General features: G+C 39.8%; 1 protein-coding gene across 7 annotated transcripts in view; it reads left to right on the forward strand.

Annotated features, from left to right (window-relative positions):
• ZNF827 (zinc finger protein 827) overlaps positions 1 to 27216 on the forward strand; it is a 101267-nt gene that overhangs the window by 49365 nt on the left and 24686 nt on the right. For all 7 annotated transcript variants that reach the window (XR_011727782.1, XR_011727783.1, XR_011727784.1 and 4 more), the window contains exons 5-8: positions 3121 to 3354; positions 15999 to 16247; positions 17005 to 17062; positions 20550 to 20653. Coding sequence is in view for 4 of the 7 variants with exons in the window: in XM_071753723.1 (XP_071609824.1) it covers positions 3121 to 3354; positions 15999 to 16247; positions 17005 to 17062; positions 20550 to 20653 (645 nt within the window). In the remaining 3 variants the exon portion in view is untranslated. The remainder of the gene's footprint in view (positions 1 to 3120; positions 3355 to 15998; positions 16248 to 17004; positions 17063 to 20549; positions 20654 to 27216) is intronic.

Genomic DNA, 27216 nt, shown 5'->3' on the forward strand with positions numbered 1-27216 from the left:
GAGGTGAAAGCCATGCCATGGTTCTCTTGCCATGGTGTCTCTGAAGACAATCACAAAGGGAGGTTCTCCTGCAAGATCTCAAGGAGCCCTGTTTGGTTTGCAGTGCCTTTTGGGGTCACTTTGCCCTTTTTCCTCAGCAGTGACTGGCCTGCTTTTTCTCATCTTTGTAGCTGTGGTCAGGCATTGCTTGTAAAGTAATGTCAGTACAGTGGGGTACTGTAGCTTTTTCATCACAGTTCCCTTCAATCCAGACTCTGTAGGTGCCTTTTTCATGGCCTCTTTTGTGGTGGCATTTTTGTTGTGGATTCCTTCTTTCTTTTTCATGTTCTTTGCTCAGGCAGATGGAGCAGTGACCAACTCCTTGCTGATTGTGACTTGGAACATTGAGCTTGGCTCCAAGTTATCAGACCATTTTTCCTCTTTCAATTACAAACATTGTTAGCATTTGGAAATCCTCATAAGTGGACTGATGCAGTTAGCAGTGCCTATCAGACTGTTCCACATTAGTGGCAGATGCCCAAAGCTTTTCTTGTGGCATTTGGCAATTTGAGGAAACTCTTATAATTTTCATCATTTATTTTTGCCAAATGGATCAAATGATATCAGTCGCCAGGAAGGTAAAAATCTGTAGTCTATAGTCTGCTTTGACCTGTTGGGTTTTTTTCTGGATATGGAATGAAACAAATGGAGAATTATCAACTCTGCTTTAGAGACTGCTGCCTGTTGGCTGCATTTGTTGGGTGTTGTGGTTTGTTGGGTTTTTTTCCCCTTGCTTTGTGTTTAGAAATTAAATTCTGGGGTTTTTTTTAGTTTTTGGTTTTTCTATTCAGTGTGCAGGCAGCACATCCTTCAGTCTGCTCTCATTGCAGTTCAGAATGAATGTAAATAAAATACAAATTAAGTACATATATGTGTATCTATTTTTGTATGCAGATAGATGTTATTCCTTCTGGACAGTAATAACTATGTAGTTTGAATATACTTTAATAGACTTCAGCATCATCTTTTTAATGTTTGTCTAGTCTTAATTTTTAAGAGATTCCTCAGTCATAAGGTTTTTCTAAAAACTGGTCTCAGTTGACTTTCATTTCCCTTATTTGTAATTTTTTTTCTTACATCTGTTTATTGTTCTCCATAATATGACAAGTATATGCATCATAGTTGTGATTTCCCATGTGTTAACAATTTTGCCCATGACTGTGGATTCAAGAGGGGATAGAGGCAGGAGTGGTGTGGATTTTTGTTGGGTTTGGGTTGTTTCTTTTTTGGGTTTGGATGGATTTTTTTTTCCCCTCTGGTTCTAATGTATGGCCATGGAGAATGGACAGCCTCTCCTTTTACTTGTCCTTCTCTTTAGACTTAATTTACATCAGAATCGTGGTTTAATGTATTTCAAGGAAGAGTAAAAGCCCTTTTATTTGAAGCAAGTGGGTTAAAACTGACCCAGTAGTTGTCTGATTTTGTTTGGTTTTGTTTTCTGGAGGAAGAAAAAAATAGGTAAATAACCTTTGCATTTTTGTGATTTGTCTACAATTAAAATGTTTGAGTTTTGGAAAGTGTGGTCAGTTGAAGGAATGTGCTGTCAGTTAATTAAAGAAATAAAACCCTGCTTCTTTTCAATTTAGTAATTCTATTTGCTGTTAAAAGCAAAGCAGCCAGGGTAGGCTCAGCCAGCAATATAGGTGAGAACAACAGTCCAGGTTTCTTTTCCTCTTCACATTACACTGCTCCAAATCCACATCTTCAGGACTTCCTCTGGATTTTTGGGCCCTGAGTATGTTTTATATTTCTCATGGGTGATGTCTTGTAGCCACACAGGGACAAACTGAGGATAAAGATCTCATGAAGATCTCATTTAGATTATGACAGATGTTGTATTGGTAGATTTGTTGTTAGCATAGCTTTAGTACAGTTATGCTGGGTGTTGACTCAGAAGTGTGAGAGAGCAGTGGCTCAAAGCAGCCTTTGCTCTCACAGTTGAAGAGCTGATGTGTAGGGTAGGGAGAGAAAAGAAAAGTGAGACACAGGAAAGGAAGGAATCTTGACAGATGCCCTGTTCAAGTCAATCTGGATATGTCACTGTCATGAAACTAAACTCTGATGTTGCCTGCCTTGGATTTTTGGTTCTCTGAGCTATTAGAACTTGGCTTAACCTCAGCAGGGTTTGAGAATATCCTGGGATGAAGACCACAGAGGTACCACTGGCCTTGGATTGAATCAGATTGGCTGCTGAGTTTTGGCTTGGTGATAAGAGAGTTTAATAAATGCTGACCTCTTCCAGAAGCACTCCCCTTCCTCCTCCTTCTTGTGGTAGGGAAATCCCACCATACATTGCTTGGGTTTGGAAGCATTGTGTAAGAGGCATTCATGGGGTATTGGAAAAACCACTCAAGAAAAACAGATTTGTAGATTTTAAGCAGTCCCAAGGTCTCTGTACACTTCTCTGAGGCTGTGCAGCTGCTTACATGGAATATTTGAAGGAATTATTTTTATTTTTTTTTCTTATTTATTTTATTTTTATTTTGATGATGATGATGATGATGATGATGATGATGAATGTAGAACCCAGGACAGTCCTCTAGAGGATCTTCAAGTGCAGAGATGAAAATGTCTCTGTTCTCTTTCTTAGCATACACTGACTTTTAGGCCCTAAGAATTTTCTGTTCTTTTCCCTTTTACCCCCCTCTTAGGCTTCCTATCTTTCTGCTCTTCCTCTCTTGCCTCTTTTCCATGCTCCAAGAACTCAGTCTGTAGTGCCTATGGGTGTTGCCAAGTTTGTCCTTACGTGAAATGATGTTTTAAACATCTAGGCAGCCTCTAGAAGATCTAAAAACCAGTGACAAGGGGAATACTTTTAGAAGGTGTAGAGGCAAAAAAGTAAGAGCAGAAAGATGGTTTATTGAGCTCAAGTACATGAAGTTTTTGTGTTGCAAAGCTGCCCCTTTGTACAGAAGATGCAGAAATTTGTTTTACCTCTTGAAGCATCTTTGAATACTGTTTGCCATGCTCACTTCCAGTACCTGCTCTGCTATTTCTCACTTTATGGTTTCTTCCTATTACTGCTCTACGATTATCTATTACATACCTCATTAAATCTCACTACTTTCCTTCTCTTGACAGCTGCAAATCAAAAAGAACCTTTGACTCCTAAATTTAAAGTGAAAGAGGAGCCTAAGGATGAGGAAGCAGCGAGTTCGGCCGTGCCTCAGCCCAGCTACGTGTTCAGCCAGGAGTCTGAAGCCACAGCTCCCAATGTCTCTGAGGAGAAACTCAAGCCCCAGGAAGCACAGGCAAATGTGATGAGGCAGGACATGTCAGTCAAGGCAGCATCTGAGCTCCTCATGAAGCTCTCAGGTAGATATTTAATTTAATAATATTGAACTTAGATTTTTTTATTTTTTTTTTTTTAATGCTCGCTGGTAGGGTTGTCTTGTAGATGGAATGTTTAGCTTTAGCTTTAGCAGCAAGTACAGGAACAATTGAAAAGGTCTGTCTGCACAGGTTCATTTACATAAGACATCTCAGCCTGGTCTGTCACCAGACTATCTAATTATCTGTGCTCTGGTTTTCAAGCTGACTGCTATGGGATAAGTCAACAGAAATGATGCCTTAAAGCTTCTAGATGTTGTCATTTTTAAAATGTACCAAAACATGTTAATATCAATCTATTCACATGTCACTTCATTAATATCATAAGAATGTGTGTCTCTACTGAACTATACCTGATAGAGCTTATAAATTATGACTTTCAAAGCCTGTTATTTTTTCTGACAATATCTTGTACTCAACATTATAAGATACACCATTAAAAAAACAAAGTAATCTGAGCCAGCTTTCTGCTGTTAGGGAGACAACTTGAACTTGCCTCCATTGCCTTAGTGATGCATCCTTCTGCCAGACAAGTACAGTATGTGTGTGTATACACATATGTACTCTTACAGCTGGAGGGAGTCAAATGAAAATGTATGTTGTGCTAATTATATTAGAATCAAGGTTTAACTTTAGGGGAAATTAAAAGGGTTGGATTCTCCCTATTGGGAATGTCTTAATGATGAAGAGAAGAGGCTTTGAACTTCTATTGGGCTTCAATTTTTAGGACCAAGACACAAAAGTTAGGCTGGGAGGCTGGGTTTTGTACTTCTGCACCTAATCTGGATCAATTAGTTTATAAGTCTTCACCAAAACTGTATAAGACTTATTTTATTCAGTATGCCAAAGTCACACAAGAGGTACCAGTGTAAATGCTTACAAGTTTAGTAACATCTGACATCCCTGCCAAACCTATCTGAAGTTGTCTCAATTGGGTACTCTCAGCATTGAATTGGAACTCAAATTTGTACCTGAAATACTTCAACTGAGCAGGATCTCCCCCATAAATTCTAACATGCAATTACTTCATTCCTGTTTGTACCTGCACCCTTTAATTTGAAGAAGAATTTGAATCATTGATCTTCAAGCCTTTCTTGTTAATGGTGCAAAAAGTGCTTCCCAGGTACAAAAGTTGATCAGAACAGGAGTTCCCCAATTTTTCACACGCTCCCAAATACTAAATATTTGGTGACTGTCATAGTGCACTGTTGCTGCTGGTAACTGGTTTGAGTTTAAATTCAAACACTTTAAATAGCTTTATTTCAGAACATGATATTAGAATCTTTGTGCCTTAAACATCTGTTTTAAAAGAGTGAAATCTGGCATGTGTAACATCTTGGTCGAGTCTCCAGGCAATTGTGTAGGGAACTCCCAGTCTTTAATTGGTGTTGTAAGAAATACACTCTTTTATCATTTCCATTATGATCTCTTAGTAACTGAGCAGTTTTTGCTGATAGTGGTCTTCTTGGCTAAGCCATAGATGAGAAGATAAATAATTACTTAAGGATTTACTCACTCGGTACTGCTGCAGTTGGTATTCCTGAATCAGCCAGTGGGTGGGGTTGTACCAAGTTTATCTCACACACTGCTTTCAATTGCCACTTTTCTGAATTACCATCTAAGGCAGAAACTGTAAAGGAGGAAAACACGAAGTTACAATTCAATGTAGGACAAATATAAGAGGAATATCTAAGATAAATCTCTTCAGTGTTTTTAGTTGGTTTGGTTTGATTTTGGGGTTTTTGTTTGTTTGTTTGTTTTTTAATGTTTGCTTTATCTGATAAAACACTCTGAGATCATTATTGACTTCTCAGCTTACCTTAAGCAATTCTGCACTCTGGTTTTGGTGGTTTAGAACATAAAAATTAAGCCACTTTCTCAGAATAAAGTGAAAACAAGAATGAATTTTCTTTTTTTTTTTGTGGTACTGGAAGGACGGCAGGAAAAAAGAAAAGGAATGAGCATGTCTGGATGTTCTACTGTTTGTGGGAAATCTTCAGTCAAGTGCCCTTATTAGATGATACATTATATAATTTGGCTTAAGTCAGGTCCTTCCTGGCTCTATATATTCTTGGTAAAAACTGAATGAATTACATCCTTGCTTTGTTATTTTTTCTTCCTTATAATGCTAACTACCAAAACCTGCACTGCATCCAAATTCAGCAAGGGATTTCTGACAGTAGGATTTTGTTTCTGCATTTCTGACATACACATCTCTGTTATGCCCTGAGCAGTAATACAGGTGATTGCTGCAGCATCAGGGCAGCCACTTGGGACTTAGGTGTAGACCTTGCTGTCTCCTTCCATCTGAAGAATACAGGGTTTTTATTTTTCACTGGGAGGCCTATGTTCCCAAGCAGGGATGCTGTGTTGCTGTTCTTTGCTGAGCTTGCACAGTCTAGTGGAAAGCCTTTCCAGCAGCCTGGACTGGTGCATACTGAGAGACTTAGGGCAAATCACCAGCCCCTGTAGTGGAGGGACTTGTCAGCTGCTCAGAAACTTCCCTAAGACTAGGAAAAGCTAGAAGAGTAAACATATTTTACTCTAGTAGAATGTTAACAGAACATTTCCTAGCTGTCATTGCAGAGGCAGATGTACAAAACCAAGAGAAACTCACACACAGCTGTCTAGTTCTACTACACAGGGCACTGCTTTGTCATTAAACTAAAAAGCTGTCAGGACACTTGCATGCTTCTAGCAGCACACAACTAGTGTTTAAGTTGAGATTCTGACCCTACATATTACTTTAGCAGAGTTAGACCTTACCTGGAGATGCTGTGCCCTTTCATACAACTTTTTCCCCCACTGTATTCCACTTGAATTCAGATCTTCTACCTCACAGTTCACAAACTTGATACCCAGTCACTTGATAGTCACACTTCTTCCAAATGATTATTCAAGCTAAGAAGGCTAAAGTTTCTTGGGCATACCTTGGCAGAACCCATTTCCATCCAGATAATCAAAAGAAAACTTCCTAACAACCAAACTAAAAATAGATGTGAAGGTGGTGTTGGGTTGACTGTTGGACCTAGAGGTCATTTCCAGCCTTAATGATTCTGTGATTCGTTTGGAAGGAATGATCTTTGGGAGTTAACAGGCAAAGTTTGATGCAGACTTTGAACCTGCATTTAACAGAAGAACATAAAGTGACTGTCCTGATTTATATCAATGTACAAAGGTGAGCTGTGAATTCTGTCCATAACTAAGACTGACTGAAATTACATCCAATGGTAAGCAAGCAGATTTGAGGAGATAATGGAGTGGGGCAAATTGCTCTCATCTCTGTTTGGAAGGGTGCCATCCCTGGAAGATTTTAAATTCCTATTAATGTTGCACAAAATCACTCATAAGAAAGGGAAGTAATGCATTTCAAGTACACCTGAAATAGTTTTTACATTCTTATCAATTCTTTTTCATGGAAAAACTAATATATTTCTCAAAATGTTTAATTAAGTGGCACACCAAGTGGTCCCTGGTCAGTGTCTTGTAAATTGAAAGGTAGGTTTCAGAGGAGGCTCAAATTTAAAATAAATGTTTGCATTTACATGCTAATGTATGAGTATAAAACCTCATTTTCTGTTGAAATAATCACGCTGCTAATATGTTTTGAACGTGTATTATCTTTCAGAATCATAAAGTGTTTTGCCTTCTTGTCAAAAAAATTAATGCATAGCTGGAGGTGTATAAAATCTATTCTGGGTACTGGCATTTTGTAAGTAATATTTCACCCTGGTGCCTTGAACCATGTCCCCATCTTTCCTAGAAATGTTTTCTGAATTACATTTGCCTTTATTTCATCTATATCTTGTTTGTGAAATGGAGACATTTTGCACTTCAGTACTAACTCAGGTTGCTTTCCTCCTCTTTTTTTCTCAGTGGATCAATTCCTCATGTATTGCACATATCCTTGTTATCACTACCAAATGCAGAACCTTTGCACTATTGAGTTCCTTTGGATTTTTAGTACTTCAGTCCTCAGGTCACGCAGTAGTTCTTGTCACACACAGATGCCAACAATGTGTCATAATTTGGGGTTGTCAACAAATGCAAATTAGTGCATACTAATGTTTGTGCCAAGGTCATAAAGTAAAATGTAGCATATAATTGATGGCAAAAGCATTCTTGATCAACTCCCTTTATTATCACCTAATTATATGACAATTGCTCTTTCTGCAAAACTGGTTATTGGGGTGGCTTGAGATGTTTTTTTTTCCTTTTTTGATTCAATCTTTATCCACTTGAAAATGTGCTGGTTTCCTATTTCATGCCTTGTAGTTAGTTTTTTGGTGCCGTATCTTACATTTAACTAAAACCACGTGGATTAGAACTTATATTTAAAAAGAGGAAGAAAAAGAAAAAGAAAAAAGGAGGATAGTACAATTCTAGCATAAGATGAACACCAGGACACTTCAGTGCTGCTTCCATTCCAAACCTGACATATCATGCATTAGGGTGTAGTGAGGTGAAGGACTATCTGAGAAGGCTTTTTAAATATCCTCATACCAAAACCATCACAGACTTCCAGAGGATTTAAATGACAGTATCAGTTTTAAAAGTTTGCTAAATTGTAGTGCTGTCTGCATGGGTGTGGCTGGACAGCTGGTATCAGATTTACCTCATTTTAAGGCTTGGATGCTTGGCTGTCATGTGAATTAACAATAAAAAAGAGTCCATGGCTAGTAAGCTTTTATTCTTAGCAACTGCAAAATCTTTCCAGGTTTAGTGGGCTGTATTGTCAGTCTTTTGGTTGATTGTTATTATGGTGAAGAAAAAGTACAGTACTACATGGTTTGAGTGATGGTGGGGACAGAGAAACTAAACTTCCTATACATGTCTTACACGAAGCTTGCATCAGGCCATGGTAGGTTCATTCAGTTTAATACAGTTTCCTATGACATCTGGATAATAACATAATCACAAAAAAACTCAACTGGAAATGGATTCTTACCTATCGATGGGTCTTGCCATGTTTCATGACAACATTCATGTCTAAACCCAAAAGCAGGAAAAATGTGAACAAATACTGCCCATTCACAGGAGAAGCATAGGTGGGAAGTGTGGAAGTCTGCAAAATCTAAGGTTTTTTTCCCTTGTAGATCTTAAAACACAAAAACCCCAGAAAAGCAAATAACTTAAAACAGAGCCTAGTTTGTAGTTCAGCTGATGCAATGCTATACCCCTAAGTTAGTTTAATTAATCTTCTTTTTTCCCACGTCAAGGTCTTCTTCTCATTTAATGAAAACCATGTTACTTTAAAGGATTAGGTAATGTAGAATAGTAGGAAACTGTAATGTCTGTGGTTCAAATGTGCTTTCTTTTAGTGCTCTGGGTTTATTTTCATATTTTATCTTTTAGGATTTGTCACTTAAAAATTTAAACACACACACACCCCGATCCTTTGCTTCTGTTTCTTAATGATGTTCAGCCAGGTGGGAGCTATGGAAAGCTTTTATGTCCATTTTTTTCTCAGTGTCAGGGGACTGTGAATGCACAGAATTTGCAGAAGGGCCTCTTGCAGTCACCTGTGCACATGGAGAGGCAGCTGACAGGAGAACTGGAGCCAGGCTCTCTGCACATGTACAGCAGAGATGCTAGACTAGAATTTTCTTGAACTGGGAGACTTGCATGGACTGGAATATGTTGTAAAATAGCAGTTCACTGCACATGTGGGCTTTTTATCAAATCCTTCCTGATCTATGTTTGGAGGGTTTGGTTGTGTTCTGCTAGGAGAGTCTATGAGGTAAGCACCACAATCCCACCACTTAAAAGGAAGGTGCAGCAGATGCTTGTCACAACTCAAATGACTCTATTGAGTCTATTTGTTTAATTCACTCTTATTTTTTGTGTTGTTAGCTTGCATTTTCATGATACTAAGCCTGTAGCTACAGAATTCTATAACATGAGAGTTCAAAGGTTCCACTTGAAACGTTATGAGCCATTTAATGATTATTTTTTCTAAACGCAGGATCCTTTTACATTAATTCAAGCCCCATTGATATTGTCTTATATAAAACAGCAGATTGAAAAAAAAATACTAGCAAAATGAAGCATCAAGCACAGCGCCCTAGGGAACATCAGATGTTACTTGTTGTGTCTCTGCAGCAGAACCTTCAGGGCTTGCCAACTGTTCTCTGCCTGTGAGGTTTTATTTAAACTGTTTCAGAGCATGTTTATTTCTGGCAAATCAGAACAATTAGCATAACAAAATGCCTGGGTCTCCATACTGCAGGCTTTTTGAAGTTGGACCAAGTTGACCCACTAGTTACCCCTGTCTGCCTTGATTGTTAAAACTAGTATATGAGTCCAATTTATGAGACATATGGGAAAGGCTTTCTTTTCTAAGTTGATTCATAAAGTTGAGTTGTAAAGCTGATGCTCATTTCAGCAAATGTGAGCAGCTTGGAATTTTAGTTGCAGGATGAAATTTTAAATAAAATGGTGGGCAGAAGTGTGAATGATTTAACAAGGATTCGTTTGATTTTAGCAAGTCATTGGACAGCTATTGTATTAGCAAAAGCAATATTTTCTACATAACTTGTGTTTTTTGTTAAATTTGTGCACTTCATTTTGACTTTCATCTCAAAGTGAAAAGCAGACTGTGCTGCATTAGAGGTGTACGTTCCTCCTTTAAAGCAGGTGAGAGCTGCACAGAATCATAGAATAGTTTGGGTTGGAAGGGACCTTAAAGGTCAACTTAAAGTTCCAACCTCCGCTGCAATGAGCAGGGACATCTTCAGTCAGGTTGCTCAGAGCCTCTTCCATCCTGACCTTGAATGTTCCCAGGGATGGGGCATTTACCACCAATCACATGGAGGTTCAGTAATGGGCAATAACCCAAGGGTCCTACCAGGTTTCCTGGTGATGTCCTTAAGCCGGGTCCCAGACAGACAGCAGACTTCCCCAAGAGGAGGATCTGTCCAGCATACTGGACCCTGTGTTCCCCTCAGAAGGGAGTTGCCTACAACTAGTTATAGTTTTTTCTTCCTCATGGAGATGGTCATGATACGGAGCATAGGACTTTCTGACCTTGCAGTACCTCTGGTGTAGATGAACCATTACCCATCACACACATACTGCCCTTCCACATCCAGAGCCTCCTGCCTGCTGTACAGAGGCACTTGGGAAGGTGAGGTGTGCAAGGAGGGTGTTCACCTGCCCCCCTGAGTGTCTTGATTCACTCCTTCCCTTTGAACTACTGCCTTCAGCCTGATGTGGGGAGGATACAGGACGCCCTTGATTTTGAAGGGTTTTCTTCTGGTGGCTGTTTCTGTCTCAGGGACAGCAGAGCTTGGTTCCACCAATCTGTCTCTCATATTCTCTGATGCTTCTTATACTTTCTACTTTCTGCATGTGGAATACTGTACAGTTTTGGGTTCCCCAGTTCAAAAGGTCTGTGAACAGTCTAGAGGGAGGCAGCAGAACTGATTTGGGGTCTAGAAGTTGTGGCCTGCTAGGAGGCATTGAGGGACCTGGGCCTGTTGAAGGGAGACTAAATGCAGATTCAATCACAACCTGCAAATACTTGAAGAAAACTTAAGAGAGAAGTGGAGTTTTGACTGTTGGGTAGTGGCAGAATGCAAAAGAATGGGCAACAGCTATCAGCTGCAGCTTGGAAGGCTCAGAATGGGCATTAAGAAAAATTTCCAGTGCAACAGTAGAACAAGTGTTACCCAAGGTTGCTGTAGCTCTCTCTTGCTCAAAGGTTTTGTAAATTCTACTAGATAAACTTGCAGCTCAAGTAGTGCTGAGGATTCATGGAGTAATTTCATTGGAAGGGGACCTCTGGGGTTCATCTAATCCAAACTCCTGCTCAAAGCAGGTCCAAAAAGACCAGGCCACTGGGAGTCTTCTTAGGTTCTGAGTGTGTCCAGTGATGGAGAACTCAACCTCTCTCAGCAACATGTATCAGTATTTCACTACCCTGACAGTGATTTTTGGTGGATTTTTTTTTTTTCTTCTGTATATATAAACAAAATTTCCTATATTTCAACTTGTCTGTCAAGTCTTACACTATCACTGTGCATTTCTGAGACAATTTTGACTCTAGCTCCTCTGTATCTTCCCTTCATGCCTTAGAGACTTGTGGACAACAATAAAATGTCTCTTTGGTGTTGTTTTCCTAAGGCTGAACAAACACAGATCTCTTAGCTGTTTTCCTCTTACGTCTTGCAGCAGTGCCCTAACTTGTCTTGGTAGCCTTCCACTGAACGTTCTCTGGGATGTCAGTGTCCATCCTGTACTGGTGAGCCCCAAATGGGGTCTCCTAAGTGCAGAACAGAGAGTGAGGATCTCCACCTGCTACCCACTGGCTATGGGTTTGATGAGATAGCCCAGAATATGGTCAGTCTTGTTTGCAACAAACAAAAATGTGTGTTTGTTCACATTGCTGACTTGTGAACAACTTATGTCGGATTGTGAGCTTTCTGAGAGAAGGAGCTTGAATAAGCTCTTCCTAAAATTTGGCAGTCTGCCCTCGGCTGTAGAGAGGTGTTGTCTAAGACTAAATTTCATAGGCACTCTTACTGCTACACCTTCTCAAGGTGACACTGTCAGGCCTTCAGGGATGGATGCTGTACCCTGAGCTCTTAGGTAGTGCAAGCATTATGCTGTTTCTGTTGTGACTGGATTTTTCCTTCTGGAACAAGTCCGTCCCCTACTACATTTTTCCTGTGTGATGTGAAAAATTGTCTCACTTCAAGTGAATAGTATGAAGTTCACTGAGGCTTTTATGGATCAGTTGGTTAAATGTAATACTACTCTGTAAAGCACCAGTATCTCTGTGGCTTGATGATAATACATTGATGTATACAATAACTTTCTCTTATTTTGTTGAGCTGTTTCCATATCTCAAAGTTAACAGCAGAAAAAAAACTTATTAGGGGATTTAGTTCATCTTCTGCCAGATAAGCAACATTCATTGCTGTGTTGTTCTGAGCTTCATCCAGGTTAGTTTTGAATTAATAGCAAACCATGTTTAGAAGCAGTCCGAACACTTTACAGCTGCCTGAGCTTTTGTCCCCTGCTGATTTTTGCTAGGAATTAGATGTCTGTACTTCTATAAAAATCTGGCATGAAGAAAATTACTCTCATCTACTAACTTTTTCTTTTTTTTTCTGAAACATTGCATTTTATCTAACCTAGCCCACATACTTAAGGAGAAACATGAAAGTGGAAAAAAGACAAAGCTGTAATGATTTTAATTACTTGAATCAGGAGACCTTTAGTTATACTTGAATTTGAAAAACTTTATCTGTGCTATGACCATGTGAGATATCTCTGTAAGGAAAAAAGGGGTATCACCTTACTCCACAAAAGAACTGTCTGTAGTGCAGAAGGGAAAATAATTTTCCAGAAGTTAGTTTGCCTGCTTGTGGGGTGAGATGGACATGGGCATAACCTTCATTGCAGCCTGTCACTAGCACAAGATCTGGCACAGATGGGTTGTATGCCTGTGGGTGCTGCTGTGTTTTCCTTACGTTACCTCTTGTAAAGACACCACAGAGACCCTTCAGTCTTCAGTGTGTGTTTGCTGTTGAGAATCAGGTTATGACAGGATCCACATTTGCCAGGGACATTCTGTCAGATCAAAAGGGTGCAACTGGGAGGATACTAAGGTGTCAGGGTTTGGACCCAGCCGGTACCAACCAGGGCTCTGCTCCCTCAGCCCCCACCCCACTGTGGGACAGGGAGGAGAAAATCCACACAAAGGCTCCTTGATCGAGACAAGGACAGGGAGCTTTGCATTCCCCTGTTACAAAAACCTGAGAGGTTCAGCTTGGGAAGGGAAATAACTCATTTCATGGACAAGGAGAAAGAGAAAACAGGGCCAGATCTTAACACCTTCTCCCCAGCCCTCCCCTCTCCCCGGGCCCGGATCGCTTCACTGCCGCCTCCCCTCAGGGCACAGGGGACGGGCAGGGGGGGTTCAGGCTCAGTTCCCCACACGGGGTTTCTGCCGCTCCTTCCTCCTCAGGGGAGGACTCCTCACATTCTGCTCCCGCTCCAGCGCGGGGTCCCTCTCACGCCAGAGAGTCCTTCAGGAACCCCTCGGACATGAGTCCCTCCCATGGGCTGCACTCCCTCAGGAACTGCTCCAGCCCGGGCTGCCCACAGAGTCACGGCTGCTGCGGGATCAGTCACCTCCTCTGCCACGGGCTCCTCCAGGGATGCAGATCCACAGCTGACCCTCTCTGTCATCCCGCACAGGCTGCAGCTTCACCTCTGCCCATCTCTGGCACTTCAGGAGCTGTAAATCCACATTTACCCCACCGTGGTCCTTCAGGGACTGCCCCACCGCGCTCCTCCGTGGGCTGCAGGGACACAGCTGCCATCTCACCACGGGCTGTGGGGAAACCTCTGCTCGGGCACCTTTCCCCCTTGGTGTCTTTTCTCTGGCATTTCTTTCTAACTTCATCCTCTACTCTGCTCTGCAGGTCCTTTTCTTATGTTTTTTCAATTTTGTTTTCCCTTTCTTGAACATGTCAGTGGCAGAGGCACATCCAGCTTCCCAGATCTGCTCGGCCTTGAGGGACTGGAACCGGGGGAGCTTCAGCAGCTTCTCACAGGAGCCACCCCTGTGACCCCCCTGCTGCCCAAACACCACTGCACTGACCCAAGACATAAGGCCAAAGGAAATAATAAAATGTGTAAAAATTTACTTAAGTCACACTGGGTGCTATCTGAGTGTGGGGGAGAGAAGGTCATCAGTATTGCTTGCCTCTTGCCTTAGTTGGGGTCATATCAGCTTGTCTGGTGCAAAAGCATTTGCAGGACAGGGAATTAAACAGTATGGGGCAGGAACAGAAATAGAAAGAATATTTTAAAGGCAGAGAGAGCAGCAAAGGTCAGCTTGAGTCTGCACCTAAATTTGGCAGCTGGGTGCGAGCTTGGTCTGTTAGACATCTAAGAACTCATTTGTTTGCAGAGTTACCTGAGCTTTTGAGTGACAGTGTTACCTGATGCGTTCCTTTGCTGCTCTGTGTTCACTTTCAAGGCACAGCATGGCTATTTTTACACTGTTCAACACAGACACAATGTTCTGTGCTTTTATAATAAAAGGCTAATGAAAACTTTAAATTAAAAAAATAAAAAAGAAAATTCTGCTTAGCAGGAAAAAAGACACTATATGATATTTCTAACTTCAGTTGAAAGAATCTGTATGGATTGTAGTTGGCAAAGATTTTTATCAATGTTTATACATTTCTTTTAAAGGTCAAGAAATGTCACAAGAAAAAGAATGAAAGCACTTCATGTAAATAACTCCTGGAACATATCCAGGTGGCTTTTATCTCTTAGCTTTGATTTTTTATTTTTTATTTTATTTTTTTTTTTTAAAGACCTATAGGCAGCAAAGCCACTTTTTCTTCACTCAGTAACAGGAATGTGGGGAGAGGAAGAAACCAGGGGAAATGAAAAAGGACCAGGTGACACTCATCAGTTTAATTTTATGTGGAATGCATATGCCTTCATGCTAAAGGGATTCAGTTCATCTTTGGCTACAAGATGACATCAACCAGTTGACTAACTTGAGGATGCTATCAGGGATGGTCAAACCATGCTTTGGTGCCTCCGAGATTCATTGTAACATTAACTGAAGAGAAAAAGCCTAGTGGTGTCTGAAACTTTCACACTTGGAATAAAATCTGACACAATCATATGTGAGTTAGAGGGGAGAGAAAGAACAGAGAGAGCAGCAACAGATCAATTACCTTCTCCCTTTGCTTCCCTTCTTCTCTCTGATCCTAAGTTAATAGAAAATACTGTTTGCACTTGGACTTTTTCTTAGGGACTGGTATTCATTAATTTAATCTTAATATCAGAGCCTGAAAATTTGACAGACAACAGGGAAACTTTTATGTAAGGAAACAACACCCAGGGAATTTCAGGTTTAGAAAAGTAAACTACAATTCGCTTCTGGAAGATTGGGGATTTTTGCTGGACTTAGGCCACCAGAGAGGATGGCAAAGAGGGAAGGACATGGGATTAGGAAACTGATCATTAAGGTTATTGGGAATGTGTGATGGAATATCTGTGCTTGTTACAAAAAGCAGACTTCAGAGACGCATGGATCCCAGAACACTTCTCTCATCTTGAAAGCATACACAGATAGAACAAGCAGGTTCTTCACATAGTTGTCTGGAATTTTCCATGGAAGTGGAAGAAAGCAGAAAAGGAGCAGATGAGGCTTCTTTCTCCACCCCTACTCCCATACCAATGCTCCTGACTGTGCTGGTACTTCTGCTGGTAAAGAATAATTTAGGGTTTGTGAGAGGCCTTCAGTGCCCACCCTGGCAGAGCTGGTGTGTAGTGGCAACTTTGTTTAATAAATAAAAACAAAGCTTCACTAACCGAGGTATGATTCATGGAAAATGGTATAGCTCATATTTACAAATATGCAACTGTGTTCTACTCTCTAGTTTGAAGAATTATTTTCAAGAGACTGCTTCTATTTATAACCTTCAGAAGAATACTGTAGCAGTCAGCTATTTGCTTCTCTTACCATTCGCAGTGATACACTACACAAATTACAACTTTGTAATTGTGATTCCTGCTTTGAGCACTTTGAAAAAATGTAGACTAATTAAATAATCATGGGGGTTATTTATTTTTTTTTAAATACAAATTTGCAGCTGAGAGTTACAAGGAAGCCCAGATGGTGCAGATAAAGGAAGAACCCATGGAAGTTGACATTCAGGATTCGAAGGCTTCGGTGTCACCCAGCCAACCCAGCCAAAATGTTGGCTACAGCACTTTATTAGGGCGAGATGTTAATGAACACATACAGAAGGCTCCAGAAGGTCGTGTGCTCCCAGAAAGAAGTCTCTTCAGCCAAGACATATCAGTGAAGATGGCATCCGAGCTGCTCTTCCAGTTATCAGGTAACAGCAGTGGGAATATTTGGCAGATGAATTTAAAGAACACAAAAAGATTGTGTATAACCATTATATATATATATGATAAGATTGGACTGGATGACCTTGAAGGTCTCTTCCAACCAAAGACATACTGTGATTCCTTGATGAAGGTGCTATGAAACTGTGAGAAACTGAAAAATAATAAGAGTTAGAGCCCTTCTACCCTCATGTCTGGATTGCAAGTGCCTTGCCAAATGGCGCCCATAGTTAGCATATGCTTTAGAGAACTGTGACAGCCAGGTCAGGTTCACAATATTTGAACTGAATTGGAAAAGCCAGAGTTCAGCTCCTGTGTTTTTGAAAGCTAATTAAATAATTTGTTACAACTGGTTGATCCAGGCCTCAGAGTACAGGGCAACCTATAGATGGCAGATGCTGGCACCAGTGCCCAGTGGCTGCGGCACACGGTGCTCCCAGGGCTGCCCTGCCCATTTCCCTTGACAAGGAAGGTGAACCTCAGCTATTACATAAAGGCAGTGGTATCAGCACTGGGTTTAATGAAAGCTTATATTGCCTGCTTTGCACTGAAGCTGAAAAAATGTTGGGGTGTTTGTTTAACTTAAGTCATGCCCATTCTCTAATCGTGCTATAACCATTTGCCCTAAATTACTCTGGATTACACTGTTATCAGAAAACATTAAAATAGTTCTGCTGAATAAAACCTCATATGCAAAGTATGATATATGTTGACACAAAAAAACTCATCTATGTTCCCCTGCAGAAAAGGTGAGCAAAGAGCACAACCACAATAAAGATAATGCCATCAGAACTACAGCCAGGTAAGTACAGTCCATTATTATCTGCAGAGCATTGCATCATTTTGTCTTGTGAACTCAAATGTGTCTGTCTCCTGCAAATGTGACCTGATATTACAAGTATCAGATGCTTTCATGAGTAATGTAACCTATATCTGAAAAATCACACCTATAGATTGGATTGTTATAGTTCATAAGACAAAAGGCCTTCTGGTCAAAATGGCTGTTCTTATCTGAGTAAGGATTCAAACATTTTAAGAATTTTGTTTTTCTGGATTTTTTCTACAAAAACTGAAGCTTAAAATGCATAGTGCATGTGGGGTTTGAAGAAATAACAGGTTGACAACTGGATTTTAAGATATGGACCAATGTAAGAAGGGGTGATTTTGATTCAGTCTTCTGTCAAACTTGGATTTCTTTAATAAAATTTCAGTGTAGTATTTCTATCATTTCAGTGCCTTCCAGAGATTAATTTTTTTAAAGGTCAGACTGTAAGACAGTGCTAATGAAACATTTGTTAAAGACTACAGTCACATTAATACAATAAATTAAATTATCCAGTACTTTAAACCACGATCCTATTATAGCACATGCTATTAAAGAAATATGCACTTCACAGTGTTGTGGCTGGGAACAAGCCTGGGAGTTGTTCACATGTATGACAGCAGCAAACTGCTGGGAAAATTCAAAACTCTTATACAATAAATGGTAATTAGACTTGGTAAAAACTTTGGACCCCATGGTGAGGAGTAGGCAGGAACTGGCAAGGGTAATATACAGATAATTTGTTTTTTGCAAACTGACCAGTCCAGTAAATTGACATTAGGAACTTTTTGATGTTATAAAAGATAATTAATTTGAGCTTTTAACTTGTCACTGGTGTGAATGCTTCCCATATTTGCTAGTTTGGGAATCTGTGAGCTATACAGCCTGCATAGTCTTCCTGGGACTTCAAAAAGCATAAGCCTGAGAGATACACATGGAGATAAATGCACATATTGTTAACTACTCATTATCCATCCAGCATGTCACCACAGGGTGAGGGTGACAAATAGTCAGTTGAAAATAGATTTTAATGTCTTATGATGTTACCAGCCAGCCTGGTGTGAGAATCCAGAGCTACTTTTGGATCTACCAAAGATAATTCAAACTGGAAAGGTTGAGGACAGTTCAAAGATAACTGCCCCTTCTTCTGGCAGCCAACTTTTAAGGGAGCAGCACAGGTGGCTGTTGTCAAACTGAGTTTTACTGAGAAGTCCTGATAATGGCTGCTACCCAGCAGGGCATGAAATGCTGAGTGTCTGATTCAGTTCTTCCACATTCTTTTATTATCTTACCTGTCCATAAGGAGAAGACATGAATGAGAAGAGCTTCTTAAGGGGAAGTGAGTCAGCCTACTAAATCCTGTCAGTTCAAACAGATTGTCTTGAAAGACCTTGCCAAAAAAAAAAAAAAACCAAAACCCTACCCAAAACAAAACAAACCACTTTTACCACTATTTACTGGTAAGGGTATGATGCCTTCTCAAAAGCAGAATGTGATTGAGCAGCCAGTAGAAGACAGAGGCACTCAGATTGCATTCAGAAAACATGTGGTGTTGCAGTTTGGCTCCCCACCCTACATCTGGGGTAATGGCAGAAAGCCATTTGAGACACAGCTGTTATCTGGAGTTTGCTCACAGCTGCTGAAAACCAAAATGAGGTCAGTGTTGTCCACCTGAGAGTAGCTGGAGAGCAGAGAGATTAGGCTGGGTCATTGAGAAACTTAAATCAGCAAAAGCAGCAAGATGGGACCACTTTTTGCTGTCTTATTCCATATGAACACTCCTAACTGTCACCTATCTATTCATCCTGTGAGTATTCCTGGACTTTGTGAGCATAGACTTCCATATGACATTGCTTAAGCAGCCAAAACTGGCAAGGATTCTTCACAGCTCAATGACTGAGATGGTAGAGCCTGCCATCTGTGGTATGAAGACAGAAAGGGGAGAAGGAAGTGTTCTGGAAGTGAGTACACCAGCATAAGATGCCAAGATAAGTTTCTTTCACAGAGAACTATGTTGCCATAAAACTGGAAAAATTCAGCCAGAAAAAAATAATCCTAAAGCTTAATCTTCGTCAGAAGAAACTTTGTGCAGTGATTGAGAAAAATTTATGTAGTTTCTTACTATGAAGCAAGTGCTCCTCCCTCCACTTTGCAGTGGGAATTGGAAGACATATGAAATAAAAATTAAAATAATAATAGGGCCACCACTGAAGAGACTTTGGCTGCTATTCTAAAGGCAGAAGAGAGGTATCCAAGGATTGTTCTGTAGTTGATCAAAGGTTGATGGTGGGGAGGGAAATCCTTGGGACACAGCACATTGCCATCTTCAAGAGCAACCTGCCCATGGTGTATGTCCTAGCCTGAAACAGATAAGCTCTGCAGCATCCATTTTGCATTGAACCAGCAACAAGCTGAATCTAAGGCACAAGCAGGCAGGCCACCATGTGAACATTCTTTACCTTGAAAAGGTTCTTATATTTTATTACTGAATAAGAACAGGCTGAAGAAATGGCCTGGCCTCCTGTCCTGCCCCTTTAATACAACAACTACACACCAGCCTCTTAAGGATTCTCAATATGAGAGAGATCAAAGTCAATGCAATTTTCATTTTGCTTGGAAGAAATTAAAAGTTTGCATGCAGACAGAATGCACTGCCTTAGAAAGCAGTTTTCCAAGCCACACTGCCCTTTTCCATTTTGAATTTTTTGATGCACCTCTTAACAATGTCCATCTCTACTGGAGACAAGGAAATTTTTTTTTGTTAGGATCTTTAACTGAGCGAAAACCAAAATGCTTTGACAAAAATGCCTGTTCACTATTGAAATTTACTTTTATTGCTTGTTAAATAAAACCAAAGCATGTTCTGCTTTTGGAGTCAAGTAGCAGATCATTTTTACACTTAATATTCTTTGGAAGCAACCATTCAGTTATCTTATATTAATTGTTCCCTGCTTTAGAAATCAAATTCATGGAGTTCATTTCACTCATGGAATGCCATGTCACAAGAGATCAACATCTTGACCTAAAATTTGAAAAGTTTTGTTTTTAAGATAATTACTATATAACTCAGATTATTAAATAATAATATTTTCCACCAGACGTGACAGTAAAATACAAGGTTTTGGACAGTAGAACACAATTTTTTAAGCATTAATTTCATTGACCCATATTGTATTATGAGAAAGTAAATCTGAGATGCTGTAATGCAGTTAAAGCATTCTGGGAGGACTTCAGATTTCACTCTGAAATGCAATTGGATTGCTTAGGTAAAAACCAAAGCATGCTTCTTCTCCACATCTTGCCTTGAAGCCTGCACATTTTTCAGCATGAATTCAGTAAATGAAACAGGATGAAACGAGATGGTATTTGTTATAATATTAAAATGTTAGGGTCAAAAAATCGTAATTACTATTTCCCTCATTTGCTACTTTGTTTATGAAAAAGCATCTTATTTTTTTTCCTGTAGCCCCTTCTTTTCTGAAGACACATTTAGACAATCACCATTCACTTCTAACTCAAAAGATCTCCTGCCTAATGAAACTCCTCTTCATGGAAGGACATCAGCACCAGGTCAGATAACTTTTTCTTTTATTACTTCCAGATAATGTATCCAAGATTTTCTTAATATGAACTCTTCCACCTGACCAGTGCTCTTAAAATGCAGTTTGCTTTGTCAAAAGGCAAATATCTCACCATCACAATAAGTGCATATTATTAAGAAGAAAGACTAAGACATTAAATATTGCTGAAGCATTTGTATCAATAGTCTTTAAACTACTATTTCTGTGAATTGTACAGGAGTCTGTAACAGCTAAAGCTGAGCATTATTAACGAGGGGAGGGGGCTGTGTCTGTGTCTCCCATCTGCACAGAAACTTTACTAATGTCAGAGTACTGGCTGCTATTCTGCTACTGACCATTTCCATCTCTTGGATGAAATGTTTGCAGTACATGTGTCAGAGTGGCTGAGCTTGGCAATACAATTTTCCTGCTTTTAATGGTAATTTAGAAACCTTTTTTCGGCAGAATGTGGTGTTCTTAAAATGTACTGAAAGGCCTTGGTACCTGTGGGTGCTTTCCCACTAATCTTCTGAACTAGTTGACAGGCATTTTATGTCTTGATGGAGCTTGGGTTGTACTCTACATTAAAGTGGAAAACATAGGTGTGTAACAGTGCTTTCAGGGTGGCACTGAACACATCCAAAAACTTGATATCTGCCTTTACTGTCGTGTTGGAAAATAACTCATTTGCTAGTTCACTGCTATCTGTTCTTAAATTAATAGCTCTTGGGTTCTAAAGGTCAGTAATTACACAGCCAGCATTGGGGGGGGTTATTCACCTTTTCTTAGCAATCAATAAAGTTTTGGGCATGTTACTGCTAATTTTCAGCTATAGACTGTCATTTAATTTACAACCTAACAGACCCTTCATTTTTTTTTAATGCTTGTATAGCCATTTGACAGCTTCTGAAGTGGCAGATGAGGTTAAAAGAGCTGTGTGTTGTCTAAGGGTAAATATGCATAGCAGGAAGAAGAAAAAAATGTGTAGAGTAAGGACAAGTGTCTTCAAGCTAGCCTCAGCCATACTTTTGCAAGGAAGCAGTGGATTTTTTTTAACTTGGGGCAAGGAGAACCAGATCAGATGTGGTGCTTTTAAGTATTAAAATGTAAACCAGGTTAGCACTTCAATCCTGGCTTTTGACCTTGACATAACATGGAATATTCATATATCCAGATGAAAGGTGAGAATTTTCAGACTCCTCTGGCAGTGCTCAGTACCTCAGAGGACATGGCCTCTAGCAGCAATGCTCTTACATCACACATAAATGAAGAAGAATTGTAATTCTCTGTAAGACTTCATTTTAAGTGAGGCCACTAAATCTGTGGAAGGGTTTTAGTGACATGTTTAATCTTCTGCTTAAAAGATGTAAAGTGTCTAGTTTGTTGGGACATCCTTGACATGTTGAGTGTTAGAATGGCTCCTGAGGAAATGGGTTCTGTATGTTTATGCTGCCCCCTTATTCTGCCTCATGGAGGAGAAATATTACCTTGCTAGGTCTGTGTATTATATCACATATTGCTCTTTGATTATAAGACTCTGCTCTGTAATAGCAGCATCTATACTGAAAATTAAAAATGCCAGTTTCTGCTTCATTTTTATTTTTGGAACGTCGTTGTCATTCCAAATGTGTTGATTTTTCTCAGTTTCATAATAAATTCTTGGACCTGAAGTGTAACTTCACACTAGTACCAGGAATGTGATTTAAATTTTTAATCAATTACAAATGTGACATTCATATACAAGGAGAGCAGAATGCCCACAGGTAGATTTCCTATTAGTTTCAGCCTCACAAGAATAGTCTATGTAGTGCCATGGATAGCTCAGAGGAAACTTTATCTCTGCAGAGAGTATCATAAAGGAACAGTAACAAACCCATGGTAAAGGCCAACAGGATGTAACAGAAATTGCTCTGGAATGTGTGTGGTGTCCCATGGATAAATGGTACATATGCCTTCCCTTGACATTTGTTCTGGGTTTTTTTATCCCTGAAACAAGATAATAAGAAGCAGGAAAGAACAGCACAAGAAAATGACAGGAATTTCCCAGTCCAGTGTAATTTTCAAGTCGTCAACTAAAATCCCAGTACATTATCTGCTCATGGCCAAGGGTGTTCATTAAGCAGTGCCCAGATTAAAAAATGTCACTCAGTGTCACTGTCAGCTCAGCTACCACAGCTAAGAGACACACAGCTGAGACAGTGTGGGCTCTGTGCTGATGCTCTGTGCTGCCTCTCTGCAACCAGGTCTGACATGGACAGAGTGGCCTGAGGGAGACCTTCACTGCCAGGTGGCCTGAGTGGCCTTGGTGGATCCCCATGTACACGGTGCTTCTTTCCAAAAAAGCTCCAATATGGGTGCTTGTGTCCCCAGACTCCTGCCAACTTTCTGTCTGCAGATTTCTTGGCACCCTTGCTGCAGAGGAACTGGGAAAAGTGACAGGAACATAGGACAGTAAGATATGTCATGTGTCAAAGTCAATTCTTCTTCTATAATAGGTAACAACATGTAATTTCATTCATTGTCAAGATCCATCTTAAATCTGTTGTCCATGCCATTTGTATGAGGACACTGTTTCAGAAGCTCCCCTTTTGAAGGGCTGGGGTCACTCTCTTTTCAGCCTGAATATATTCACAGCAAGTTCTACTTTTTTTGTTTCACCAATAGTGTCCTTCAGCTTCAGTAATTCTTTCCCCTTGTGATGTTCATCATCTGATGTGCCATCCTACATCCCCCTAATCCTGTCTTAATTTTGGAAAAGTAAACCAGCCAGCATCCTCTAGTTTCTTATAGTGTGATAGGGTTTCCATTTCATGACTGACATAATAGTCTTATTCTGCCCTTTCAGAAGGCAAGATAATTTCTGCAAAACTGAGTGGTCAGAACTATAAATGCTATTTTACAGGAGGTCTTACCAATGACACTTCCAGTGGCATGCAATCTTCTATATGTATATTAGGAATGCCTCTCCTGATTAATCAGTCTTTGTAACTACAATATGCTGATGACTCAGTTCATTTCCTAATCAAATAGTAACATGTTTTTCTTTTCCTTTACAATTTCAGCATGCCACAGAAATTCTTGTTCCTACTTTCTAGGCACATGACCTTGTAATTTGATTCGTTTCACTTGTTACTGTAGCTCTCAAGTTTATTTCTTTAATACTCTGAAATTTCTGCATATTGATTATAATTCTTATATTAATGCAATGTTGGGGTTTTTTGTGTGTGTTGAAGGTAACTTTTAAGTACAGTTGGTCTGAAGTTCTGTCCTTGAGACTCCAGCTTAGTGGCCTCTGAGCAAACAACTCCTCTTTGTAGCAGTTCATAGGAAAATTGCAAGATCAGGTATTTAAGAAGAGCACTCTGTGTAGGACATTGAGTATATAAGATCCCTAAGGAGTATGAAATAATTAGGAGAGACGTAATAAAAGATGAGACCAATGCACTGATTGCACTGATCAGGGCATTTACTTGAGGAAAAGGGGGAAAAAAACCAAAGCAAAACAAACCAAAACCAACAAAACAAAACCAGCCTAAGTAAATAACAATATAGCAATGGATCTGACCTGAAATAAAGGTGAAGAAATCCTGATCAGCAGCAGTAGTGCCACAGGCAGGAGAAGTGATTCTCATGCAGTGACTTTTAAATCTGGTACACAAGGAAATGACAGTGAAATCATCAGCTGCTGTCAGGAGAAAAGTAACAGACCTGCAAAAGTCACAGTAACTCCCTGATAATCTGTGGTGAATCCTCCATATTCCCAGAAGAGAGGAAAGCAGTTTCCTGTAGTATGTAGATCAAAAGTATCAGATAGATTTGGGCAACTACTTCCCTTTGAAGGTATTTTGTTTGCTAATTTTAATTTCAAACAGTTGCTTTAGAAGGCAATTTTAATCTTCTGTTTCATAAGATTCTTCTTCTTTCAGAACAGAATTTAGTTTTATGTTGGACTATATGGTTCTGTCCATATCACTGGATAAATTAAAAGCTTGATCTTATCCTGGTGTTCTGGTCTTTATTGTGGTTAATAGTTTTCCACCATCTCACTGACTCATTCTCTAAATCAAACCTTTCTTTGTGAAATCAGGAATAGAGACAGTCACTCATCTGGATTTTATTAGTAGTGACATTAATATTGACAGACTCCAGCCATGAGTTTTTAGGAGGATTTTTCTTCTCCATGTATATCTGTGTGCAGTATAATAATATCTCATTATTTTCTCCCCTATTCACCAAGGATCTGGTATTCTCCTTCATTTGCACTGACAATGGCAAAAATTGAAAAAATCTCATTTGTGGAGGAATAGATTTTAGAAAAAAGTAAAAATCCATCTTTTTGAAAACTTACTACTTCTTGCAAAATTGTAATTTTGATTGTGGTTAATGAATTTCATGTGACTAAAATAGACTTTTTGAACTGGATGTAGGCATTGAGCAGTTGTAGTCCATGAATAGCCTTGTGGGGTTTTTTGGTTTTTTTTAAATTTTGTCCATTGGTGCAAGAGCTAAATTTATCAATGTTGTTTATTTCAGTGAAATAAAACAACTAAAGCTTCTGTCCTCAAGTACCTTTTGAAAACTCACCAGAGCCTTTTCTGTCACTGTGTTTCCACACTCTTTATTCACCTGTCAGATGCCAGGCCATCCTGCTGCTCCAGAAATGTCCAGAACCCAATATCCAATCAGCAGGATGATACTTAGTACAGAGGAAAACTGGAAACATAGTGCAAAAAAAATGGTGCTGTCAGTTGCACTTTTATTTATGATGTAATTAGTGGCACTATCCCATTCTCATGTTTATTGAGCAATAGGACTGGTCAGAAGATACAGCATTTATCCTGTTATTCTCCACATTCAAACCTCCTTTCTACTTATTTTCTCTAACATTTTCTGTAGCATTGTAACTTTGATATACTTAAAGGGGAAAATCTGTCTCCTCCTTGGGCCTCACCTCAGCAAAGTGTCCAACACAGCAGAATGAACATTTGTGGCCACACTGTGAGCCAGGTCAGGGGAAGAAGAGAATTAATCTTTGGGTTCTTCCCACTCGATTGTGGGAACATTGGGACGTGGGCAGGGTGAAGGCAAGGCAGCATCTTCCATCCATTCCAGCATTTCAGCATTTATGTGAGATTGACATGGCTGTAACCACACTTAATCTTGTTTACTTTCCTCTGTGACTGTAGTTGAAAAATACCTCTTGAGGGTTTAGAGTTTTAACTTGAACATAATAAATAATCAAGCTGTTCATGCTCCACAGATAGCACATTCTTTAGCATGAAGTATTTTGCATGTCTTCTCTCCTAATCCCTTTTTAAAGTCCCTTGAAGGTCAATGTAACACTTGTGGCTTAAAACATTTAGAAAATAGAAAGCAAGGGTTCTTTTGGCCCAGCCTGCAGATGGTTATCCACATATACTCTTTTCTGGCAGTATTTATGCTTGATTCTGGTCTCCTGTGCTCTGCAGCAAAATAAACTTCTGCAACCATCTATAGCAACCAGCTCTGAATTCTGTGTCCTCACAAGGTTATTTAAGAGAGTTAGGACTTTAATAAACTGAATATGAGCTCAGAGTGAATGCAACCACAGTTTCCATATCTTCACACATTTCCAGTGATGTTTTTTCCATCTTGGTCTCCTGCTTCTGGACTTCCTGCTTTTAGCTTCTCTTTACATTGTCCCTTAGACCACTGAAACTGCACTGCAGAAATGAAGGGACACCTTGAGGGTTTGATTTCTGTGTTGGGGACTGTTGGCACTTCCGTCACCCTGGAAAATGTCCTGAGGCCTTAGGAGACTGCAAACTGCATAAACCCTGAGGATTTCTGCTGAAGGGATTAGTGATAAAATGTTGGCATTTAAATCACCCCTTGTAGAGCTTCCCAGCTATGTACCCATGAAGTTAATTAGCACAGTTCACACCTTTTTAGGGCTGTTGTTTGCTTACATCTGCCTAGAAGCCTCCAGCTTTACATGACTTTAGGAAGGCTTTCTTCACAGTCTTAAATGCAAGGACTTGTAAAAGAGAGTTCAGGGTTAAGAGCACAATTACAAGCAATTGATTCCTAATTCACTCAGGACATCAGAACCTGTGGATTATTATTTTTAAGAGAATCACAGAATTGTTGAGGTAGGAAGTCCAGTTCCACCTCTGTCCTTAGAGAAGGGTCAGCTTGCTGCTGAAGGCTGTGTCCAGTCAGATTTTTACTGTGTCCAAGGATGGAGACTTTCTGGGCAGCTTGTGCCAATGTTTGGCCTCACTCACAATAAAAATAAATAAATAAATGGAAGGGGGGGAGGAGAAAAATTGTTCTTTTATGTTTAAATGGAATTGCTTGTGCTTTAATTTGTGCCCTTGCTTCCTCTCTGCCAGCCATCACTGAGAGGAGTCTGGCTTAATCATTTTATTTATTTCCCCCCATCAGGTATTTATATAGATAGGGAAGATCTCATCAAGCCTTCTCTTCTCCAGGCTGTACAGTCCTAGCTCTCTCAGGATCTTGTATGACAGATGCTCCAGTCCCTTAATCATATTTGCAGGACTTCAGACTTCTTTGAAAGTCTAAAAGAAT

The sequence above is a fragment of the Heliangelus exortis genome, chromosome 10 (assembly GCF_036169615.1).
Source record: "Heliangelus exortis chromosome 10, bHelExo1.hap1, whole genome shotgun sequence".
Classification (NCBI taxonomy): Eukaryota; Metazoa; Chordata; class Aves; order Apodiformes; family Trochilidae; genus Heliangelus; species Heliangelus exortis.